Below are 19,142 nucleotides of genomic sequence, written 5' to 3'. Positions count from 1 at the left end.
CGGCATATAGGATTTTTAAAATCCATTGTGATATGTTCACCAAAACATGTGTATTGAGAGTGTTCATAACAGCATCATTTTTAATAGTCTAAAACTGGAAACAGTCCAGATGCCAGTTAACAGAAGGATAGATCAATTATGGCATATTCCTGCAAGGAAAATTCCATGGCAATAAAAAATAAACCACTGAAAAAAAAATTAACATGGCTAGATGAGTAACAGGTATTATGTTCAGTGAAAGCAGCAGCACAAAGGCATATATTTCATTTCCTATTTCATTTATTTCAAGTGTAAGACGAATTGATGGTGGGGCACCTGGATGGCTCAGTCAGTTAAGCATCTGACTTTGGCTCAGGTCATGATCTCCCAGTTCATGAGTTCAAGCCCCATGTCTGGCTCTGTGTTGACAGCTCTCTACCCCTCCCCTACTCACTCTCTATCTCTCTTTCTCTCAAAATAAATACACATTAAAAAAAAATTTTTTAAGACTAATTGATGGTGGTAAGTCAGAATAGTGTTTACCTTGAAAGAAAGGGGGCAAAGGGAAAGTTTTTACAGTACTGGAAATGTTTTATTTCTTGGTCTGGGTGGTAGTTACATGGATGTGTCCATATGTAATTTTATCAAGCTGGACACTAAAGATAATGTACTTTTTGGACTTCACGTATGCTGTACCACAATAAAAAGGAAAAAATGTGAAGGAATTTGTATTTAAAATGATATGTGTTCATTTTGCTAGAAAGTCATAACTTATGAGCTGATTAAATATGATGTGGAGAAAGATGAACCTGTCCGAGATGGAAATGGATATTGCATCCGAGTTCCCAAAGGTACAGTAGATTTTTGCTCAGCTAACCTGTGCCCTTTCTTAACTTGATCAAGTAACTGTTAAGAACTAGCATATCATTGCTAAAATGAATATATGGTAAAAAAAAATTTAGAGTGGGGGGATAAAAGAGGTTTATTTTAAGTACCCTCAGAAATAGTTACAGAAATTCCAAAAGATACTAATTTACCACTACATGTAACATAATTATACTTTGAAACCTAGCTTAACTTCTTAATTATGAGGTAAGTGTTTTGAGGAAAGGGATATGTAATCATGGTTGCAAAGCTATAGTTAGCTTTACAAGGTCTACCTTCAAGCTTAGACTACTGTGCATTTGTCCAAGTATGAGTGTAAATCATTATTCCATAAAATACTAGCATTTTTAGAATTACAAGTGTGTGGCCACATGGGATACTGTACTTTGTGTGTATGGTCTATATGTATGTATAGGATGTATATGGACATACACGTGCACGGATAGTGACACTTCCTTCAGCTAGCTTGTTGCCAATGGATTGTATGGCAACAGTTTTGTTTGGTTAGTTCGGTTTTTGGTTTCTTTGGTTTTTGTTCTTTAGCATTCACCACTTCTTATCGTTGTGTTATTTTGCTCCAAAGCTGGGCATTTTTTAACATTTCTCTCCAGGAGTGAAAAATGCAAAGTTGCTAACTGAAAATTCTCATGACCTCTGTCGCTCCCACTCTACCATATATCTGAATTCAGACATACCCTACCTGTTTCAAAACCCCCTGTTCATTTTTTTATCTTTTTTTAAAGTTTATTTATTTGGGAGGGGGAGGAGTGCAAGCAAGGGAGGGGCAGAGAGAGAGGGAGAGAGAGAATCCCAAACAGGCTCTGCCCCAACGCAGGGCTCAATCCCATGACACGGGGCTCGATCCCACGAGCCTGGGATCATGACCTGAGCTGAAATCAAGAGTCAGACACTTAACCAACTGAGCCACCCAGGCACCCCTATCACAAATTTTAAAATCTGGGAGTAGTTTGGAAAAAAAACCTTATATGCTAATTTCAGCCCAGGGTTAATTTAATAACTGGAGCAATGTCCATTGGCAGGATTTAGGCTTAGATGAGGGATAAACATATTTTCTGTAAAGTGGGATAAAAATTATTTTGAACACAGTTGCTTTTCAGAGAATTTAATATCAACTTTACTAACAAATATATATGGAAGTTCAAGATCTAGTATTTGGAAAATCTATGCATATAGTCAATCAAAACAGATTGAAAGAGAACTTTATAAGTTTGTGTCTTGGAAATGCTATAAAATTAAGATGGAATGATGGGGATATCTCACTTGTGAGTTGTCTTAGGTTGTGGAAAATTAAAGATTGAGGTAAAGGAGAAAATATCTTCCATTTGTAAGTTCAGAAACTGATTCTTACTAATATATGCAAATTATTAAAATGATAAGCATGTAAATGTTGCTACCATACATAGAAAATGAAATCAATGTTTTATCAGCTTTATAAATGATTTATAATAAAGGTAACTGAAGGGGTACCTGGGAGGCTCAGTCGACTCTTGATTGCAGGTCAGGTCTTGATCTCAATGTCATGAATTCCACACTGAGTGTGGAGCCTACTTTAAAAAAAGGAGGAGGGGATAATTCAAGAGGCGCAGGAAGATGGCGGCGTAGGAGGACGCTGGGCTCACCGCGCGTCCTGCTGATCACTTAGATTCCACCTACACCTGCCTAAATAACCCAGAAAACCGCCAGAGGATTAGCAGAACGGAGTCACCGGACCCAAGTGCAGACGAGAGGCCCACGGAAGAGGGTAGGAAGGGCAGCGAGGCGGTGCGCGCTCCACGGACTGGCGGGAGGGAGCCGGGGCGGAGGGGCGGCTCGCCGGCCAAGCAGAGCCCCCGAGTCCGGCTTGCAAAAGCGGAGGGGCCTGACGGACTGTGTCCGACAGCAAGCGCGACTTAGCGTCTGGGAGGTCATAAGTTAACAGCTCTGCTCGGGAAGCGGGAAGGCTGGAGGACAAAGGGAGGGTGAGCTGCGGAGCCCCCGGACGACAGAGCTCAGTTTGGCGGGGAACAAAGGCGCTCGCCAGCGCCATCTCCCCCGCCCATCCCCCAGCCAAAATCCCAAAGGGAACCGGTTCCGGCCAGGGAAATTGCTCGCTCCGCGCAAACACCCAACTCTGTGCTTCTGCGGAGCCAAACCTCCGGCAGTGGATCTGACTCCCTCCGGCTGCCACAGGGCCCCTCCTGAAGTGGATCACCTAAGGAGAAGCGAGCTAAGCCTGCCCCCCCTCCCGCCGTGCACCTTGCCTTCCCACCCCAGCTAATACGCCAGATCCCCAGCATCACAAGCCTGGCAGTGTGCAAGTAGCCCAGACGGGCCACGCCACCCCACAGTGAATCCCGCCCCTAGGAGAGGGGAAGAGAAGGCACACACCAGTCTGACTGTGGCCCCAGCGGTGGGCTGGGGGCAGACATCAGGTCTGACTGCGGCCCCACCCACCAACTCCAGTTATACACCACAGCACAGGGGAAGTGCCCTGCAGGTCCTCACCACACCAGGGACTATCCAAAATGACCAAGCGGAAGAATTCCCCTCAGAAGAATCTCCAGGAAATAACAACAGCTAATGAGCTGATCAAAAAGGATTTAAATAATATAACAGAAAGTGAATTTAGAATAATAGTCATAAAATTAATCGCTGGGCTGGAAAACAGTATACAGGACAGCAGAGAATCTCTTGCTACAGAGATCAAGGGACTAAGGAACAGTCACGAGGAGCTGAAAAACGCTTTAAAGGAAATGCAAAACAAAATGCAAACCACCACAGCTCGGATGGAAGAGGCAGAGGAGAGAATAGGTGAACTAGAAGATAAAGTTATGGAAAAAGAGGAAGCTGAGAAAAAGAGAGATAAAAAAATCCAGGAGTATGAGGGGAAAATTAGAGAACTAAGTGATACACTAAAAAGAAATAATATACGCATAATTGGTATTCCAGAGGAGGAAGAGAGAGGGAAAGGTGCTGAAGGGGTACTTGAAGAAATAATAGCTGAGAACTTCCCTGAACTGGGGAAGGAAAAAGGCATTGAAATCCAAGAGGCACAGAGAACTCCCTTCAGACGTAACTTGAATCGATCTTCTGCACGACATATCATAGTGAAACTGGCAAAATACAAGGATAAAGAGAAAATTCTGAAAGCAGCAAGGGGTAAACGTGCCCTCACATATAAAGGGAGACCTATAAGACTCGTGACTGATCTCTCTTTTGAAACTTGGCAGGCCAGAAAGGAATGGCACGAGATCTTCAGGGTGCTAGACAGCAAAAATATGCAGCCAAGAATCCTTTATCCAGCAAGTCTGTCATTTAGAATAGAAGGAGAGATAAAGGTCTTCCCAAACAAACAAAAACTGAAGGAATTTGTCACCACTAAACCAGCCCTACAAGAGATCCTAAGGGGGACCCTGTGAGACAAAGTACCAGAGACATCACTACAAGCATAAAACATACAGACATCACAATGACTCTAAACCCGTATCTTTCTATAATAACACTGAATGTAAACGGATTAAATGCGCCAACCAAAAGACATAGGGTATCAGAATGGATAAAAAAACAAGACCCATCTATTTGCTGTCTACAAGAGACTCATTTTAGACCTGAGGACACCTTTAGATTCAGAGTGAGGGGATGGAGAACTATTTATCATGCTACTGGAAGCCAAAAGAAAGCTGGAGTAGCCATACTTATATCAGACAAACTAGACTTTAAATTAAAGGCTGTAACAAGAGATGAAGAAGGACATTATATAATAGTTACAGGGTCTATCCATCAGGAAGAGCTAACAATTATAAATGTCTATGCGCCGAATACCGGAGCCCCCAAGTATATAAAACAATTACTCATAAACAGAAGCAACCTTATTGATAAGAATGTGGTAATTGCAGGGGACTTTAACACCCCACTTACAGAAATGGATAGATCATCTAGACACACAGTCAATAAAGAAACAAGGGCCCTGAATGAGACATTGGATCAGATGGACTTGACAGATATATTTAGAACTCTGCATCCCAAAGCAACAGAATATACTTTCTTCTCGAGTGCACATGGAACATTCTCCAAGATAGATCATATACTGGGTCACAAAACAGCCCTTCATAAGTTTACAAGAATTGAAATTATACCATGCATACTTTCAGACCACAATGCTATGAAGCTTGAAATCAACCACAGGAAAAAGTCTGGAAAACCTCCAAAAGCGTGGAGGTTAAAGAACACCCTACTAACGAATGAGTGGGTCAACCAGGCAATTAGAGAAGAAATCAAAAAATATATGGAAACAAACAAAAATGAAAATACAACAATCCAAACGCTTTGGGACGCAGCGAAGGCAGTCCTGAGAGGAAAATACATTGCAATCCAGGCCTATCTCAAGAAACAAGAAAAATCCCAAATACAAAATCTAACAGCACACCTAAAGGAAATAGAAGCAGAACAGCAAAGGCAGCCTAAACCCAGCAGAAGAAGAGAAATAATAAAGATCAGAGCAGAAATAAACAATATAGAATCTAAAAAAACTGTAGAGCAGATCAACGAAACCAAGAGTTGGTTTTTTGAAAAAATAAACAAAATTGACAAACCTCTAGCCAGGCTTCTCAAAAAGAAAAGGGAGATGACCCAAATAGATAAAATCATGAATGAAAATGGAATTATTACAACCAGTCCCTCAGAGATACAAACAATTATCAGGGAATACTATGAAAAATTATATGCCAACAAATTGGACAACCTGGAAGAAATGGACACATTCCTGAACACCCACACTCTTCCAAAACTCAATCAGGAGGAAATAGAAAGCTTGAACAGACCCATAACCAGCGAAGAAATTGAATCGGTTATCAAAAATCTCCCAACAAATAAGAGTCCAGGACCAGATGGCTTCCCAGGGGAGTTCTACCAGACATTTAAAGCAGAGATAATACCTATCCTTCTCAAGCTATTCCAAGAAATAGAAAGGGAAGGAAAACTTCCAGACTCATTCTATGAAGCCAGTATTACTTTGATTCCTAAACCAGACAGAGACCCAGTAAAAAAAGAGAACTACAGGCCAATATCCCTGATGAATATGGATGCAAAAATTCTCAATAAGATACTAGCAAATCGAATTCAACAGCATATAAAAAGAATTATTCACCATGATCAAGTGGGATTCATTCCTGGGCTGCAGGGCTGGTTCAACATTCGCAAATCAATCAACGTGATACATCACATTAACAAAAAAAAAGAGAAGAACCATATGATCCTGTCAATCGATGCAGAAAAGGCCTTTGACAAAATCCAGCACCCTTTCTTAATAAAAACTCTTGAGAAAGTCGGGATAGAAGGAACATACTTAAAGATCATAAAAGCCATTTATGAAAAGCCCACAGCTAACATCATCCTCAACGGGGAAAAACTGAGAGCTTTTTCCCTGAGATCAGGAACACGACAGGGATGCCCACTCTCACCGCTGTTGTTTAACATAGTGCTGGAAGTTCTAGCATCAGCAATCAGACAGCAAAAGGAAATCAAAGGCATCAAAATTGGCAAAGATGAAGTCAAGCTTTCGCTTTTTGCAGATGACATGATATTATACATGGAAAATCCGATAGACTCCACCAAAAGTCTGCTAGAACTGATACATGAATTCAGCAAAGTTGCAGGATACAAAATCAATGTCCAGAAATCAGTTGCATTCTTATACACTAACAATGAAGCAACAGAAAGACAAATAAAGAAAATGATCCCATTCACAATTGCACCAAGAAGCATAAAATACCTAGGAATAAATCTAACCAAAGATGTAAAGGATCTGTATGCTGAAAACTATAGAAAGCTTATGAAGGTAATTGAAGAAGACTTAAAGAAATGGAAAGACATTCCCTGCTCATGGATTGGAAAAATAAATATTGTCAAAATGTCAATACTACCCAAAGCTATCTACACATTCAATGCAATCCCAATCAAAATTGCACCAGCATTCTTCTCGAAATTAGAACAAGCAATCCTAAAATTCATATGGAACCACAAAAGGCCCCGAATAGCCAAAGGAATTTTGAAGAAGAAGACCAAAGCAGGAGGCATCACAATCCCAGACTTTAGTCTCTACTACAAAGCTGTAATCATCAAGACAGCATGGTATTGGCACAAAAACAGACACACAGACCAATGGAATAGAATAGAAACCCCAGAACTAGACCCACAAACGTATGGCCAACTCATCTTTGACAAAGCAGGAAAGAACATCCAATGGAAAAAAGACAGCCTCTTTAACAAATGGTGCTGGGAGAACTGGACAGCAACATGCAGAAGGTTGAAACTAGACCACTTTCTCACACCATTTACAAAAATAAACTCAAAATGGATAAAGGACCTAAATGTGAGACAGGAAACCATCAAAACCTTAGAGGAGAAAGCAGGAAAAGATCTCTCTGACCTCAGCCGTAGCAATCTCTTACTCGACACATCCCCAAAGGCAAGGGAATTAAAAGCAAAAGTGAATTACTGGGACCTTATGAAGATAAAAAGCTTCTGCACAGCAAAGGAAACAACCAACAAAACTAAAAGGCAACCAACGGAATGGGAAAAGATATTTGCAAATGACATATCGGACAAAGGGCTAGTATCTAAAATCTATAAAGAGCTCACCAAACTCCACACCCGAAAAACAAATAACCCAGTGAAGAAATGGGCAGAAAACATGAATAGACACTTCTCTAAAGAAGACATCCAGATGGCCAACAGGCACATGAAAAGATGTTCAGCGTCGCTCCTTATCAGGGAAATACAAATCAAAACCACACTCAGGTATCACCTCACGCCAGTCAGAGTGGCCAAAATGAACAAATCAGGAGACTATAGATGCTGGAGAGGATGTGGAGAAACGGGAACCCTCTTGCACTGTTGGTGGGAATGCAAATTGGTGCAGCCGCTCTGGAAAGCCGTGTGGAGGTTCCTCAGAAAATTAAAAATAGACCTACCCTATGACCCAGCAATAGCACTGCTAGGAATTTATCCAAGGGATACAGGAGTACTGATGCATAGGGGCACTTGTACCCCAATGTTCATAGCAGCACTCTCAACAATAGCCAAATTATGGAAAGAGCCTAAATGTCCATCAACTGATGAATGGATAAAGAAATTGTGGTATATATACACAATGGAGTACTATGTGGCAATGAGAAAAAATGAAATATGGCCTTTTGTAGCAACGTGGATGGAACTGGAGAGTGTAATGCTAAGTGAAATAAGCCATACAGAGAAAGACAGATACCATATGGTTTCACTCTTATGTGGATCCTGAGAAACTTAACAGGAACCCATGGGGGAGGGGAAGGAAAAAAAAAAAAAAAGAGGTTAGAGTGGGAGAGAGCCAAAGCATAAGAGACTGTTAAAAACTGAGAACAAACTGAAGGTTGATGGGGGGTGGGAGGGAGGGGAGGGTGGGTGATGGGTATTGAGGAGGGCACCTTTTGGGATGAGCACTGGGTGTTGTATGGAAACCAATTTGTCAATAAATTTCATAAAAAAAAATAAATAAATAAATAAATAAATTAAAAAAGGAGGAGGGGAGAGGGGTAACTGAAAATGCAACTTGAATAACATTGCATTACATTTTTCTGAGTGTATTTTAATTACAAAGAAAGTCTTTAATTTTTTCATTGTTGAAGACAGGTTTAGTACTAGCCTCTGTAAGGTTAAAAAATGATATTTGTTGGGGCGCCTGGGTGGCGCAGTCGGTTAAGCGTCCGACTTCAGCCAGGTCACGATCTCACGGTCCGTGAGTTCGAGCCCCACGTCAGGCTCTGGGCTGATGGCTCAGAGCCTGGAGCCTGTTTCCTATTCTGTGTCTCCCTCTCTCTCTGCCCCTCCCCCGTTCATGCTCTGTCTCTCTCTGTCCCAAAAATAAATAAAAACGTTGCAAAAAAAATTTTTTTAAAAAATGATATTTGTCGATTTAGGGGCCATGTTTTAAGATGTCCATTTTTGAGTGTATGGCAACAGTTTTATGAGAATGTTAGTAATAAAATTTGCCTACTGCTATCACATAAAATGACAATTTACTTTCTTCTCTCTTAGGTGAAGTTGGACTCCTTATTTGCAGAATCACACAACTCACACCCTTTAGTGGCTACGCTGGAGGAAGTGCTCAGACGGAGAAGAAAAAACTGAGAGATGTCTTTAAGAAAGGAGACCTCTATTTCAATAGTGGAGATCTCTTAGTGATTGACCATGAAAATTTCATCTACTTTCATGACAGAGTTGGAGATACTTTCCGGTTGGTTTCTTTGAGTTATTGAGTCAAAAACAAACACATGCACAATTTGGCTTACTCCTAAATTGGAACTGCATTCCACTTTGGCTGCAGTGCCCCATTTCCCTCTATCTCTTTGGCATGTCCATCCAAACTTCTATATTCCCAGAAAATAAGGAGCAAACCACAGGAAGTGTCACTCTTCCTACAAGTGTCACTCCTGCAATGCACAGATAAGTTGGTTGAGCAACACCAGTTGAGAAATAGGCAGAAAACCTGTGCCTGATTTTTGGAGCCTAACTAACAGTGTATCCAGTTTCTCTCATTTATCCTCAGTTGTTACCAGTCACCCCTAGGATAGCCCAGGGTTTCACACTATTTCCAGTCGTGGGGCTTTTCTTCAGATAAAATCAAATGCAAGCTAATACGGAGCTGATCTAGCTGAAGAGGAAGTGAGGGGTTCTGAAATCCACTATTCACCTCCCTCCCACTCTCCATCCCTAACCATTCCCACAGAAACCCAAGTCAGCACCATGAAATTTGAAAGTCATTATAATAAGACCATGAAACTAATTCCCAACAACAGCATGGTCCTCCAGCTTCTCTCATGGTCCTTTCATGACACTTTGGTTTGATCAACTTCCCTCCTGTGCAAGCTCCCTGAGGCCAGGCCTTGTGTCTGCTGGTTCACTCCCCGGCACCTAGCACAGTGCTTGACACACATAAATACTTTTGCGTGAATGCATGCGGAAGGGATGGAAGTTGTCTGGCTGTAGTAGGCAGAGCAAGAATACAAATGAGGAGACCTGAGCTCCTAGGCTCACCCCTACTCCTGGCCAGCTGTGCTGTCAAGGCTGGTAACCTTTTTCACCCATGAAATGAAGGTCCCAATGATCCAGAGTGTTCCTTCCGTTTTGGAGTATTCCATGACTCAGGATCCATACCATGATTTTATGCAACCTTCATGTTACTAAAAAGATACTTCCAGGAGATCTAAAGAATTTTTAAATGTAGACAAATTTTAAAGCCTTATTAAGTAGACGAGTGTAGGTTGGGCACTAACGTTTTAATCTCCCTGTAAATAAAGCATGGTATTTTATTTGCTACTCAAAGCTTTCTCATTGCCATGAGACCCTGAAATACAGGTATGAAACCAACCAAAGTTAGTGAGTGAGAAAAGTGGGAGACCTAAACACAACAAAAAGTTATTGAGATTTGTTCTTGATTTCCAGTACCTTTCTTAGGCCAACCTGTATTTCAACATTAGAACATTCTTTGTATCGTGTTTCATGTGGTGAGATTGGAATTCCACATTTTATTATTTAAATGCCTTTGTCTATGCCTTTGTCTTTTGTTTCTCAAGTAGAATGCCTCTCCTGTGACTAAGTTCCAGGGGATTTGAGAGCAGAGATGGGAAAAGAAATGCAGACACCTTGCAGGGCCTAGAAGAGATGCGTGCTCTGCCATGGAACCGTGGGCCAGGGACCACCAGTAACCTCTGCTAACCTTGCCTTTTCTTCCAGCTGGAAAGGGGAAAATGTGGCCACCACTGAAGTCGCTGATATCGTAGGACTGGTTGATTTTGTCCAGGAAGTAAACGTTTATGGAGTGTCTGTGCCAGGTACACATAAGTCTCTGTGTAAACCTATACAGTAACTGAACATCATTTTAACCCCATGGCAAAGTTTGTCATCACTTTTGCCTCCCTGCTGGAGAACCAGTCTCTTTCAGCCACCTGGGAGTAAGGGGCTGATGTCTGGTTTATATTCCATTATAAATCAGCCAACTCAGCACATCTGAACTTGGCCTTCCTCTGTGGCTCAGCTCCCCAGCTGTTCTTGGGCTCTCAGGCAAGCCAGATCTCTGCAAGATGCAGGGTCCCATGCTACATTTGGCATGCCTCGAGAAAAGACGTGTCAGGCTTGATAGCTGGGAAATGGTATCTTGGCCTCGGAACCGAGTATCACAAGTAACAGCAAGTATATTTGCTGGGAGAAAAAACTGAAAAGGAGCTGCCTTTGTCCAGACTTCTTTTAAAACAGATCCTTGACCCCAGCTCACCCCAGTGAGTTTCAGAATCATCACACAGAGTGGTGTCACCAAGCCTTCATCTGCAGATCTGCCTCTGCCAGCAGAGTGGGGAGAGCTGAGGTCTGACTTCGGGTCCTTGGCTCCAGTACCTGGGGCTGTTTGACTTCAGACAAATCACTAAAATTAGGGGTAATATCAGCCCTGACGTTGAGATTGTTAAGAGAACTCATTCGCTTCAATTATGTAAACACTAAACATACACCTACCAGACGTATACATGAGTGCTGTCATTGGAAGAAATCGTTTTAATTATATAGATGAGAGAGGATTAAAACTTCCAAATCACTGTCCAACTCTAAGGTGCTAGGGATATTAGTATTCCCCCAGAACTCAGTATTTGGGATTCTCACCTATATTCAAAATAGAAATCCAAGAGTCTCTCTTTCCTAAGCTGTGGTGGTTTCACATAACTTTGTGCTGTCTTTTTTTTTTTTTTTTTTAAGAATATTTGAGATTTTCTCTTCCCTGTTCCTCTCCAGCACAACGACAATGATATGATAGGAAGTGCAGCCACATCTCAGGTCACAGAGCGTGACCTGAGTGCACGCTGCTCATGTTGGAACGTGGGCTGAATTAACACGAGAGCCCATGGCAAGGTTGTCAGTCATCACACTGCGCTGGGCTCTCACAGACCCCACCTGGCGTGTTGTGTGCACCTCTAAATGCTGGATTTAGGTAGCAACACAAAAGAATGTGTATGAGAAGGTGAGAGAATCTGGGGGAATGCATTGGAAGGATCGAGTCCACTGCTCTTCAGAGTGGGGCCCCTGGCCCAGCACCACTGGGGAGCTTGTGAAACAACATGACTTCTCAGGCCAACCCCAACCCTTACTGAATCAGAATCTCTGGAGTGGGGCCCAGGGACCTGTGTTTTAACAAGCCATCCAGTGATTCTTAAAAGCAATGAAGTTTGACTTGGGGGTGATGAAAATGTTCTAGAACTAGATAATGGTGATAGTTACACAACATTGTGAATGTATCAAATACCACTGAATTGGGCACTTTAAAATGGTTAAGATGATGAATTTTATGCTATGTGTGTGTTACCACAAATTTTTAGAAGATACTAAATTTTGAGAAGCACTGAAGCCTCGTCTGACCAATCATCAGAATCATCTGGGAAACTTTCTTTTTTTTAAGTTATTGAAATTCAAATTAATTAACCTGCAGTGCAATATTAGTCTCAGGTGTAGAGTACAGTGATTCAGTCTGGGAGAGTGTTTAAAGCCTAGATATAATGGATCAGAACCTCTGGGGTTTGGGACTCAGACACTTCATGTCTTCTTTTAGTCCCCAGGTGACTCTAACAACCAGTAAGGTTTGGGAGTCACCGATCTAGAACAAAAAGGAGATTAATGGTTTTCACATGGTTGGAAGGCAGTCAAAGTAGAACAAGGAGCAGGTGTGCTTGCCATACCCACAGCGAGCAGAATGAGGGCCAAGGGATTGAAATGACCAGGGAGCAAATTTTAGCCTGAGATGTCTCCTATAACCAGAGAGATTAACAACACAAAAGTCTATCTCCTGAGATGGGGAATGGCCCACCAGCTGGGGCATGTAGAGAGTCTGGATGTCCACTCAAGATCCTGTGAGAATTCTTGCTGCATTGAAATATTAGAGATAGGGGCACCTTGGTGGCTCAGTCAGTTGAGCATCCAACTCTGGATTTTGGCTCAGCTCATGATCTTAGGGTCCTGGGATGGAGCCCTGAGTCAGGGTCTGCACTGAGCATGGAACCTGCTTGAAATTCTCTCTCTCTCCCTCTGCCCCTCCCCTGCTTGCTTGCTCCCTCTCTCTCTCTCTCCCTCTCAAATAAGATGGAAAAAAAAAAGATTAAAGATAAACTGAGAAGTGTCTCTCAGCTTTTAGATTCTGTGATTCTCGATGCCATGCCAGCTGCTGGCTGGCCTGACAGGCACACGGCCAGCCTTGCTGCAGCCCAGAAATGTGGCAGGTCTATCTAGAAGGCAATCTACCAGGGTTACTTTCAGTATCAAAGGGCTCAGCAAGGCCTTCACAGATCTCAGCTTTGGACCAGGAAGGTACACCAAAGTGTAAGCCCAGTTGACTGTTATTAGATGTCACACCAGAACTTCCCAACTACTCTCTAGAACTTTTTGTTCTCAACAGAACTTTCTGCAGTGATGCAAATGTTCTATATGTGCACTCTCCACTATGGTAGCCAATAACCACTACATGGCTATTAAGGACTTGAAATTGTGGCTAGTACAACTGAGGAATTGAATTTTTTTTTAGTTTGTGTTTTTAGAATTAATTTTGATAGCCAAATGAAACCAGTGGCTACCATACTGGACAGTGCAGCGCTAGAGAAACTCTGGCCAGAACAGTTGTAAACTGGAACCTCCCCCCCGGAGCTAAACTAGCCCCAAACCAACCCCTGGGAACTGGGGCAGAGATCTGAGACTCAATAGGCCTATTCGTCTCTCAGTTGGGCATTGTCTCTGTCAGAGCAAGAGGCAAGGAGCCAGTCAGTGCTGAAGATTTCTGTTGCATCAGCCTCTGCCTTGATTGGAAAAGAAGCTTATTGGAGACATTTGAGATTCCTAAGATGGTTGCTTTTGAGCAAGCTACGAGGGACCCCTAGAGAAAGAGGGTCCTGTGCCCTGTCTCCCTCCTTCAGATATGAGGCAAATCGTAGAGGCGTGCATTTCCTTTCTCTTAATGTTTCCTCTTGTTTCCTGCCTTCTTTGGAGCCACAGGTAAACACACAATCACCATGGGAGAGGTTTCAAAAGCTGGGGCCCAGGTGACAAAGGGCACAAGGCGGCCCCTTCCCCTCTCTGATTACAGCTAGGTAGTTCAGCGAAGTGGATCTCAATGGATCTCAACTCCCACCCAGTCTGCTGGATCAGGCAAAAGATGTATTAATACCTAATTATTGCTGTCTTTACAAGAAAACAGTGTAGTCATTGTGCTTAACTCCTCCCCACTTACCTTGCTGCCCAGACAGGAAGGAGCTGCTGGATCTTGGTCTCTGTGGAGACACAGCCTTGGGGAATATAGCTCATCAATGGGAGGGCCCACAGCCGCTTGCCTTTGCACCTCCCATCACCCTCCTGACTCCCAGCTTCTCTGAAATGCAGAAAGGCAAAATCTCAAAGGTGGTATTTGTGTCTGGACGCACAACAGACCTGACACTACACCCTAAAGAACAACCCGAGCCCAATTGTTCATGACTGTGGAACAAGGACTTCTCACTGGAGTCCAAAAAAAAAAAAAAAAAAAATTCCCTCAGCCACCAGTAGGGCCTGTTTTCTACTCTGGTGTTTTCATTTAGGCTGCTGAGAAGGATGACCATTGATTGCCTCAATCTGGTTTCCGACTTTGTCTATTGTTTGCTGTGTGAACTTGAACAAGTCTCGTACTATATCTTTAAGCCTTAGTACTTTCATCTGTAAAATGGAGATCATATTTATACCTTTTCAGAAGGTTGTTGTGAGGGTTGAATGAAATAGTCCATAAAACACACTTAGTATAGGGTCTGGCATATAATGAAGATTTAATCAGCGTATAGCTCTTGTTATTGTTGTTATAGTCACTTTAGAATAACTTCCACATATACCTGAAATAAAAATTCCGACTATCCAAAAGAAACCCATGTCAATGTTCTCAGCCCACTTTGAACTAGGAAAACATCATAAGTAGTATAACACGTCTAATTTTTTCTCTTTATTTCTAGGTCATGAGGGTCGAATTGGCATGGCCTCTATCAAAATGAAGGAAAACCACGAATTTGATGGAAAAAAACTCTTTAACCATGTTGTCGATTACCTGCCCAGTTATGCAAGGCCCCGGTTTCTAAGAATACAGGTGAGACTTCTTGTTGTTGAGTTCAATTATCCTCTCTTTCTTGGAGACCGCTGCGTCTTAGGGAACAACTCCCTTCTACCACAGTGACCATATTGGCCAGATTGTCACTACCCTTGCCAGGAAGCTCCACAAGGAAGCAGAAGTATCAGAAAATAGAGCTAGCAGAAGCCAAATCCTGATCCCCTTTTCCCTAAAATGACAGACCAGATCATTCAGCAGTAGTATTAGCAAATAACTCACAAAGTCTATGGTTTGATGAAGGATGACAGATACTTAAAATGTTTCCAGTTTTAAAGGATGGAAAAATCCACTGAAGCTCTACACCTTCCTACGGTGTGAAACTTAGTTGGGAAGCATTAGCCAGTTGGAGCTGTCAAATGTTTAACTATCACCACTAGGTGTCCCACATCACTAGAGGGATGTATTTTTTCGCAAACATTAATCCATGTTAGCCTAACATTCTCTCACTTTTGGACTCTGAGCAATATGATTCTGTAGCTGAAGACTTGAGAAAAGAAATGTTAGGCTACCAGCTATTGTGGAAGTTGTATGTTATTTCTGTTGATGTTCATAAAGCATGGACGTTTATAATGAGATGGTGGAGAGACATGAAAATTGAAATACGCTCAGATCATCCATCACCTGTCAATTGAAGGAAAAAAGCTTCAGCCTAGTGGACAAACAGGCTGAGAAAATAGAGTGGTCTGTGTGTAGATGATCCCTAACCCCACCCCACCCTAAATCTGGATATTTTAGTAAAACCGGAAGCTCACTAAGCAACAGACTGCCCTGCAGGGGAGGGGTAGAGGGAGAGAATCCCAAGCAGGCTCCATGCCTGCAGTGCAAAGCCAGATGTGGGGCTCAAACTCATGAACCATGAGATGATGATCCGAGCCAAAATCAAGAGTCGGACACTTAACGGACTAAGCCACCTAGGCACCCCTGCTCTGTTCTGCATTTCACCCTCCACAGCCCCTCCCTCCCCACAGGTGATCTTAAAGCCTCAGAGGAATGAAAAGCTACCTGCACAGAGGGCCCCCTAGTGGAGCTTCTGTAAACAGGAGGTATTGAACTAGCTTCCCCAACCTCTCAGGAGCCAGAGCTACCAGACACCCCACCCTCTGCCATTTGCCCGAACCCTAATCTGTTCACAAAACACTGCAACAGTGTGGATTGTTTGATGTTTTCCAGGACACCATTGAGATCACTGGAACTTTTAAACACCGCAAAGTGACCCTCGTGGAGGAGGGCTTTAATCCTGCAGTCATCAAAGATGCCTTATATTTCTTGGATGACAAAGCAGAAATGTATGTGCCTATGACTGAGGACATTTACAATGCCATAAATGATAAAACTCTGAAACTCTGAATATTCCTAGGAGGATAACTCATATTTCCAGAAAGAAATTAAAAGGACCTAGTGCAACCACTTGATATAATCCAACCTTAATTTGATTGAAGACTGTAACATGCCATTTTTTATGCATTCCAATAATGGGAGACTTTTAAAAATTATACCCGAGCCATTGCACGTGAAAATATTTAGAGATGATTAGTTTTCAGTTTGCACCTACTGTTTGTATTTGCAGACTAAGCTTGTTAGAGGGTGCATTATTTTTAAAATATGTAATAAAATAGATGAATGCTAACATATGAGATGGCATTGTCTCTTTCCTGACTTTACTCTACATGCAAATCCTGAGCCTAAGAGCCTCATTGGCATCTTTTCATAGGTGTCCTACTCATAATGATAATGGCATCCTAGGTTTAAAAAAAAAAAAAGGCAAGAAATTGAAAGGTGAGGGGGATGCAACACCAATGAACAGTCCAGCTCTACTGTGAAGCCACCTCTCCCCTCCTATCTGGGCCACTGTCTACAAATTGCATTGTCCAGCAGGTGAGAATGCCAACTATAGTTTTTGAAGGAGCCTAAGTCAACAGCCTCATAATTCTATATATTGAAGGTGTCAGTAGATATTTTTTAACTCCATCAAGGCTTGTAGGCTCGAGTGTCTTCAGGAATCACATGAGTAATGTGGACGAGAGAAACAGGTCACAAATGAATGTGGCAAACGTGAGGGTACTACTTAGCTTCAGTTGGCTGATTATTGTCATGTGGGAATACAGTTTAGGTACTTCCAAGATCTGATTATTTAGAAAACAGAAACCCAGATATTCATGTGAATCTCCCAGTCTTTTAAATTTGTGAAGTTTCAAATTTTATAAGACTTCCACGCACCCAACAAAATGGATGTGTGGACCAGATAAGTCCCAGATCTCCAGTGAGTACCCCCAGTCCCATATACTCCTCAAACCTGAGCTGGTTTCACTCCACACCCAGTCTCCTATCAAACAGCCTATTTATTTAAGGACCCTGTGCCCTTTGACATGATGCAGGTGGGTTTGGGAACTTCAAGGAGCTCCTTCAGACAGGCTGTTTCTTCTTACACTCAGCTGACTCCCTTCCTCAACAGAACTCCTTAACCTCTGCATATGTTAGCTACAGACAGTTTCAGGAATAGGTCCTCAGTAGCAGCAATCAAGACATGTTTACTAGAGTTTTTCCTAGGAAACAGGAATGTCATGGTCACTAAGTCCATGTCAAGGAAGTATAATCCAAGTATACCCCAGCCTCCTTAAAAGAAGTGGAGTTTCCTTCCCTAAAGGACATCCTCCGATGACCAGGAGCTGGCAAGGGGCCCCAATTCTCCCTCAATGTAATCCCCATAAGGCCCCAGGAAAACATATCTAGGGATCCTTAATGATAGATACAGGAGAGGTTGCCGCTCTCACCCCCCACACAGTACTAGAAGTATTTTTTAAACTCTCATTCTTTCAAGTGACTACCAAGAAGATTCATGACCTGAATCCCTGTCCCCACTCATTATGCCCAATGATGACCATTTCTGAGTGCTTAATATGTATAAGGGACTTGAGCGTGGCCTCAGGAAAACTCTGGATACCCTTGTGTCTTTGTGAATTTTGCCAATAATTTAGAACATTGTTGTTTATGAGTTAGCACTTAAGAATGTTTGCAAAATTCTAAGTATCTCTGCCTTCGCTATATTGATCTCCCAGCGAGAATTGAACCCAAGTGATGGGAAAGAGCATGACTTCTGTTTTCGGAAGTATCACGTTGTGCAGTTGTGTCACTTGTGATTGTGTTACAGTGGATCTGGTGGTAAGCAGAGGTTATCTCAAAGGGCATGTTCTCAGATGAGACACCAGCACTTACACTGTTAGCCAGAACATTAGTGTGCCTGTAACCAGAGCCTACTGGAGCCTGACCACCTTTAAAGCCACATTTTACATTTTCCAGTTAGAAACTCAGAAACTCTCTCTCACAGCCTGATGGCTTCCTCAGCCTCCACTTCCTCCAAACCTCTGTGATTCTGGCCAGGAACCACAGGTCCACTCTGACGGATAGAGACACCAGCACAATATCCTCAATACCCGGGTTCGCATGTGTGTGCATAAAAGTAAGCCCATGACAGATCATCAATTTTAAATACTAATTTCTCTCTTTTAAAAGGGTCACAAATTGTGGCTGTAAACATACCTGCACAAATCATCAGGTACAAATGGATATTTTTTAAAAATATAAGCTGATATCCGTGTAAATCATTCAACAGGTCTGATTTTAAATGTATTGTTTGGAAACGTAGTCAGTGCATAGATAGGATGCTATAGGCTCCCAAATAATTTGGGGATAAAACTAAGAAATGTCAGCATCTGAAATGGAAGCTAATGAGAATCACTATAAAAATGAGTAAGATTAACCAAGTGCAGTGACCTACCTAACAGATGATTTGTTAATGTGTTACTCATTTGCACATCCACTCAATAGGCATTTAGTGGGTGCCTGCTCTGGACCAAGAGATGAGATGAGCACTAGTGTGATAGAGTTTTCCAAGCCTCTATTTAGGAAGTCAGGTCAGACCTTCAAGGAAAGCTGACTAGAATGATCACTGGAAGGAAATGTCAACATGAAACTGCGCTCTTGACAAAGACTATCTCCTTGACCAGACTCCTGCCACGTTCCTCCAAGCCATCTTGTCGACCTTGGCCACAAGGCCAAGATGGGCCTCTGTCTCCCAGCCTCTGTGGGAGGG

The 19,142-nt window shown here is 42.4% G+C and overlaps 1 protein-coding gene across 2 annotated transcripts in view; it reads left to right on the top strand.

Annotated features, from left to right (window-relative positions):
- Positions 1-16,681, top strand: part of SLC27A2 (solute carrier family 27 member 2) — a 49,595-nt gene extending 32,914 nt beyond the window's left edge. For both annotated transcript variants that reach the window (XM_030318216.1, XM_030318215.1), the window contains 5 exons: positions 740-830; positions 8,935-9,133; positions 10,633-10,730; positions 14,901-15,031; positions 16,223-16,681. In XM_030318216.1, the coding sequence (XP_030174076.1) occupies positions 740-830; positions 8,935-9,133; positions 10,633-10,730; positions 14,901-15,031; positions 16,223-16,399 (696 nt within the window). In that variant the 3' untranslated portion in view covers positions 16,400-16,681. The remainder of the gene's footprint in view (positions 1-739; positions 831-8,934; positions 9,134-10,632; positions 10,731-14,900; positions 15,032-16,222) is intronic.
- The last annotated feature ends 2,461 nt before the right edge of the window (positions 16,682-19,142 follow it).

The sequence above is a fragment of the Lynx canadensis genome, chromosome B3 (assembly GCF_007474595.2).
Source record: "Lynx canadensis isolate LIC74 chromosome B3, mLynCan4.pri.v2, whole genome shotgun sequence".
NCBI classification, from domain to species: domain Eukaryota; kingdom Metazoa; phylum Chordata; class Mammalia; order Carnivora; family Felidae; genus Lynx; species Lynx canadensis.
The sequence above is the reverse complement of the archived record's forward strand: the minus strand, read 5'-3'. Positions and strand labels throughout refer to the sequence as shown.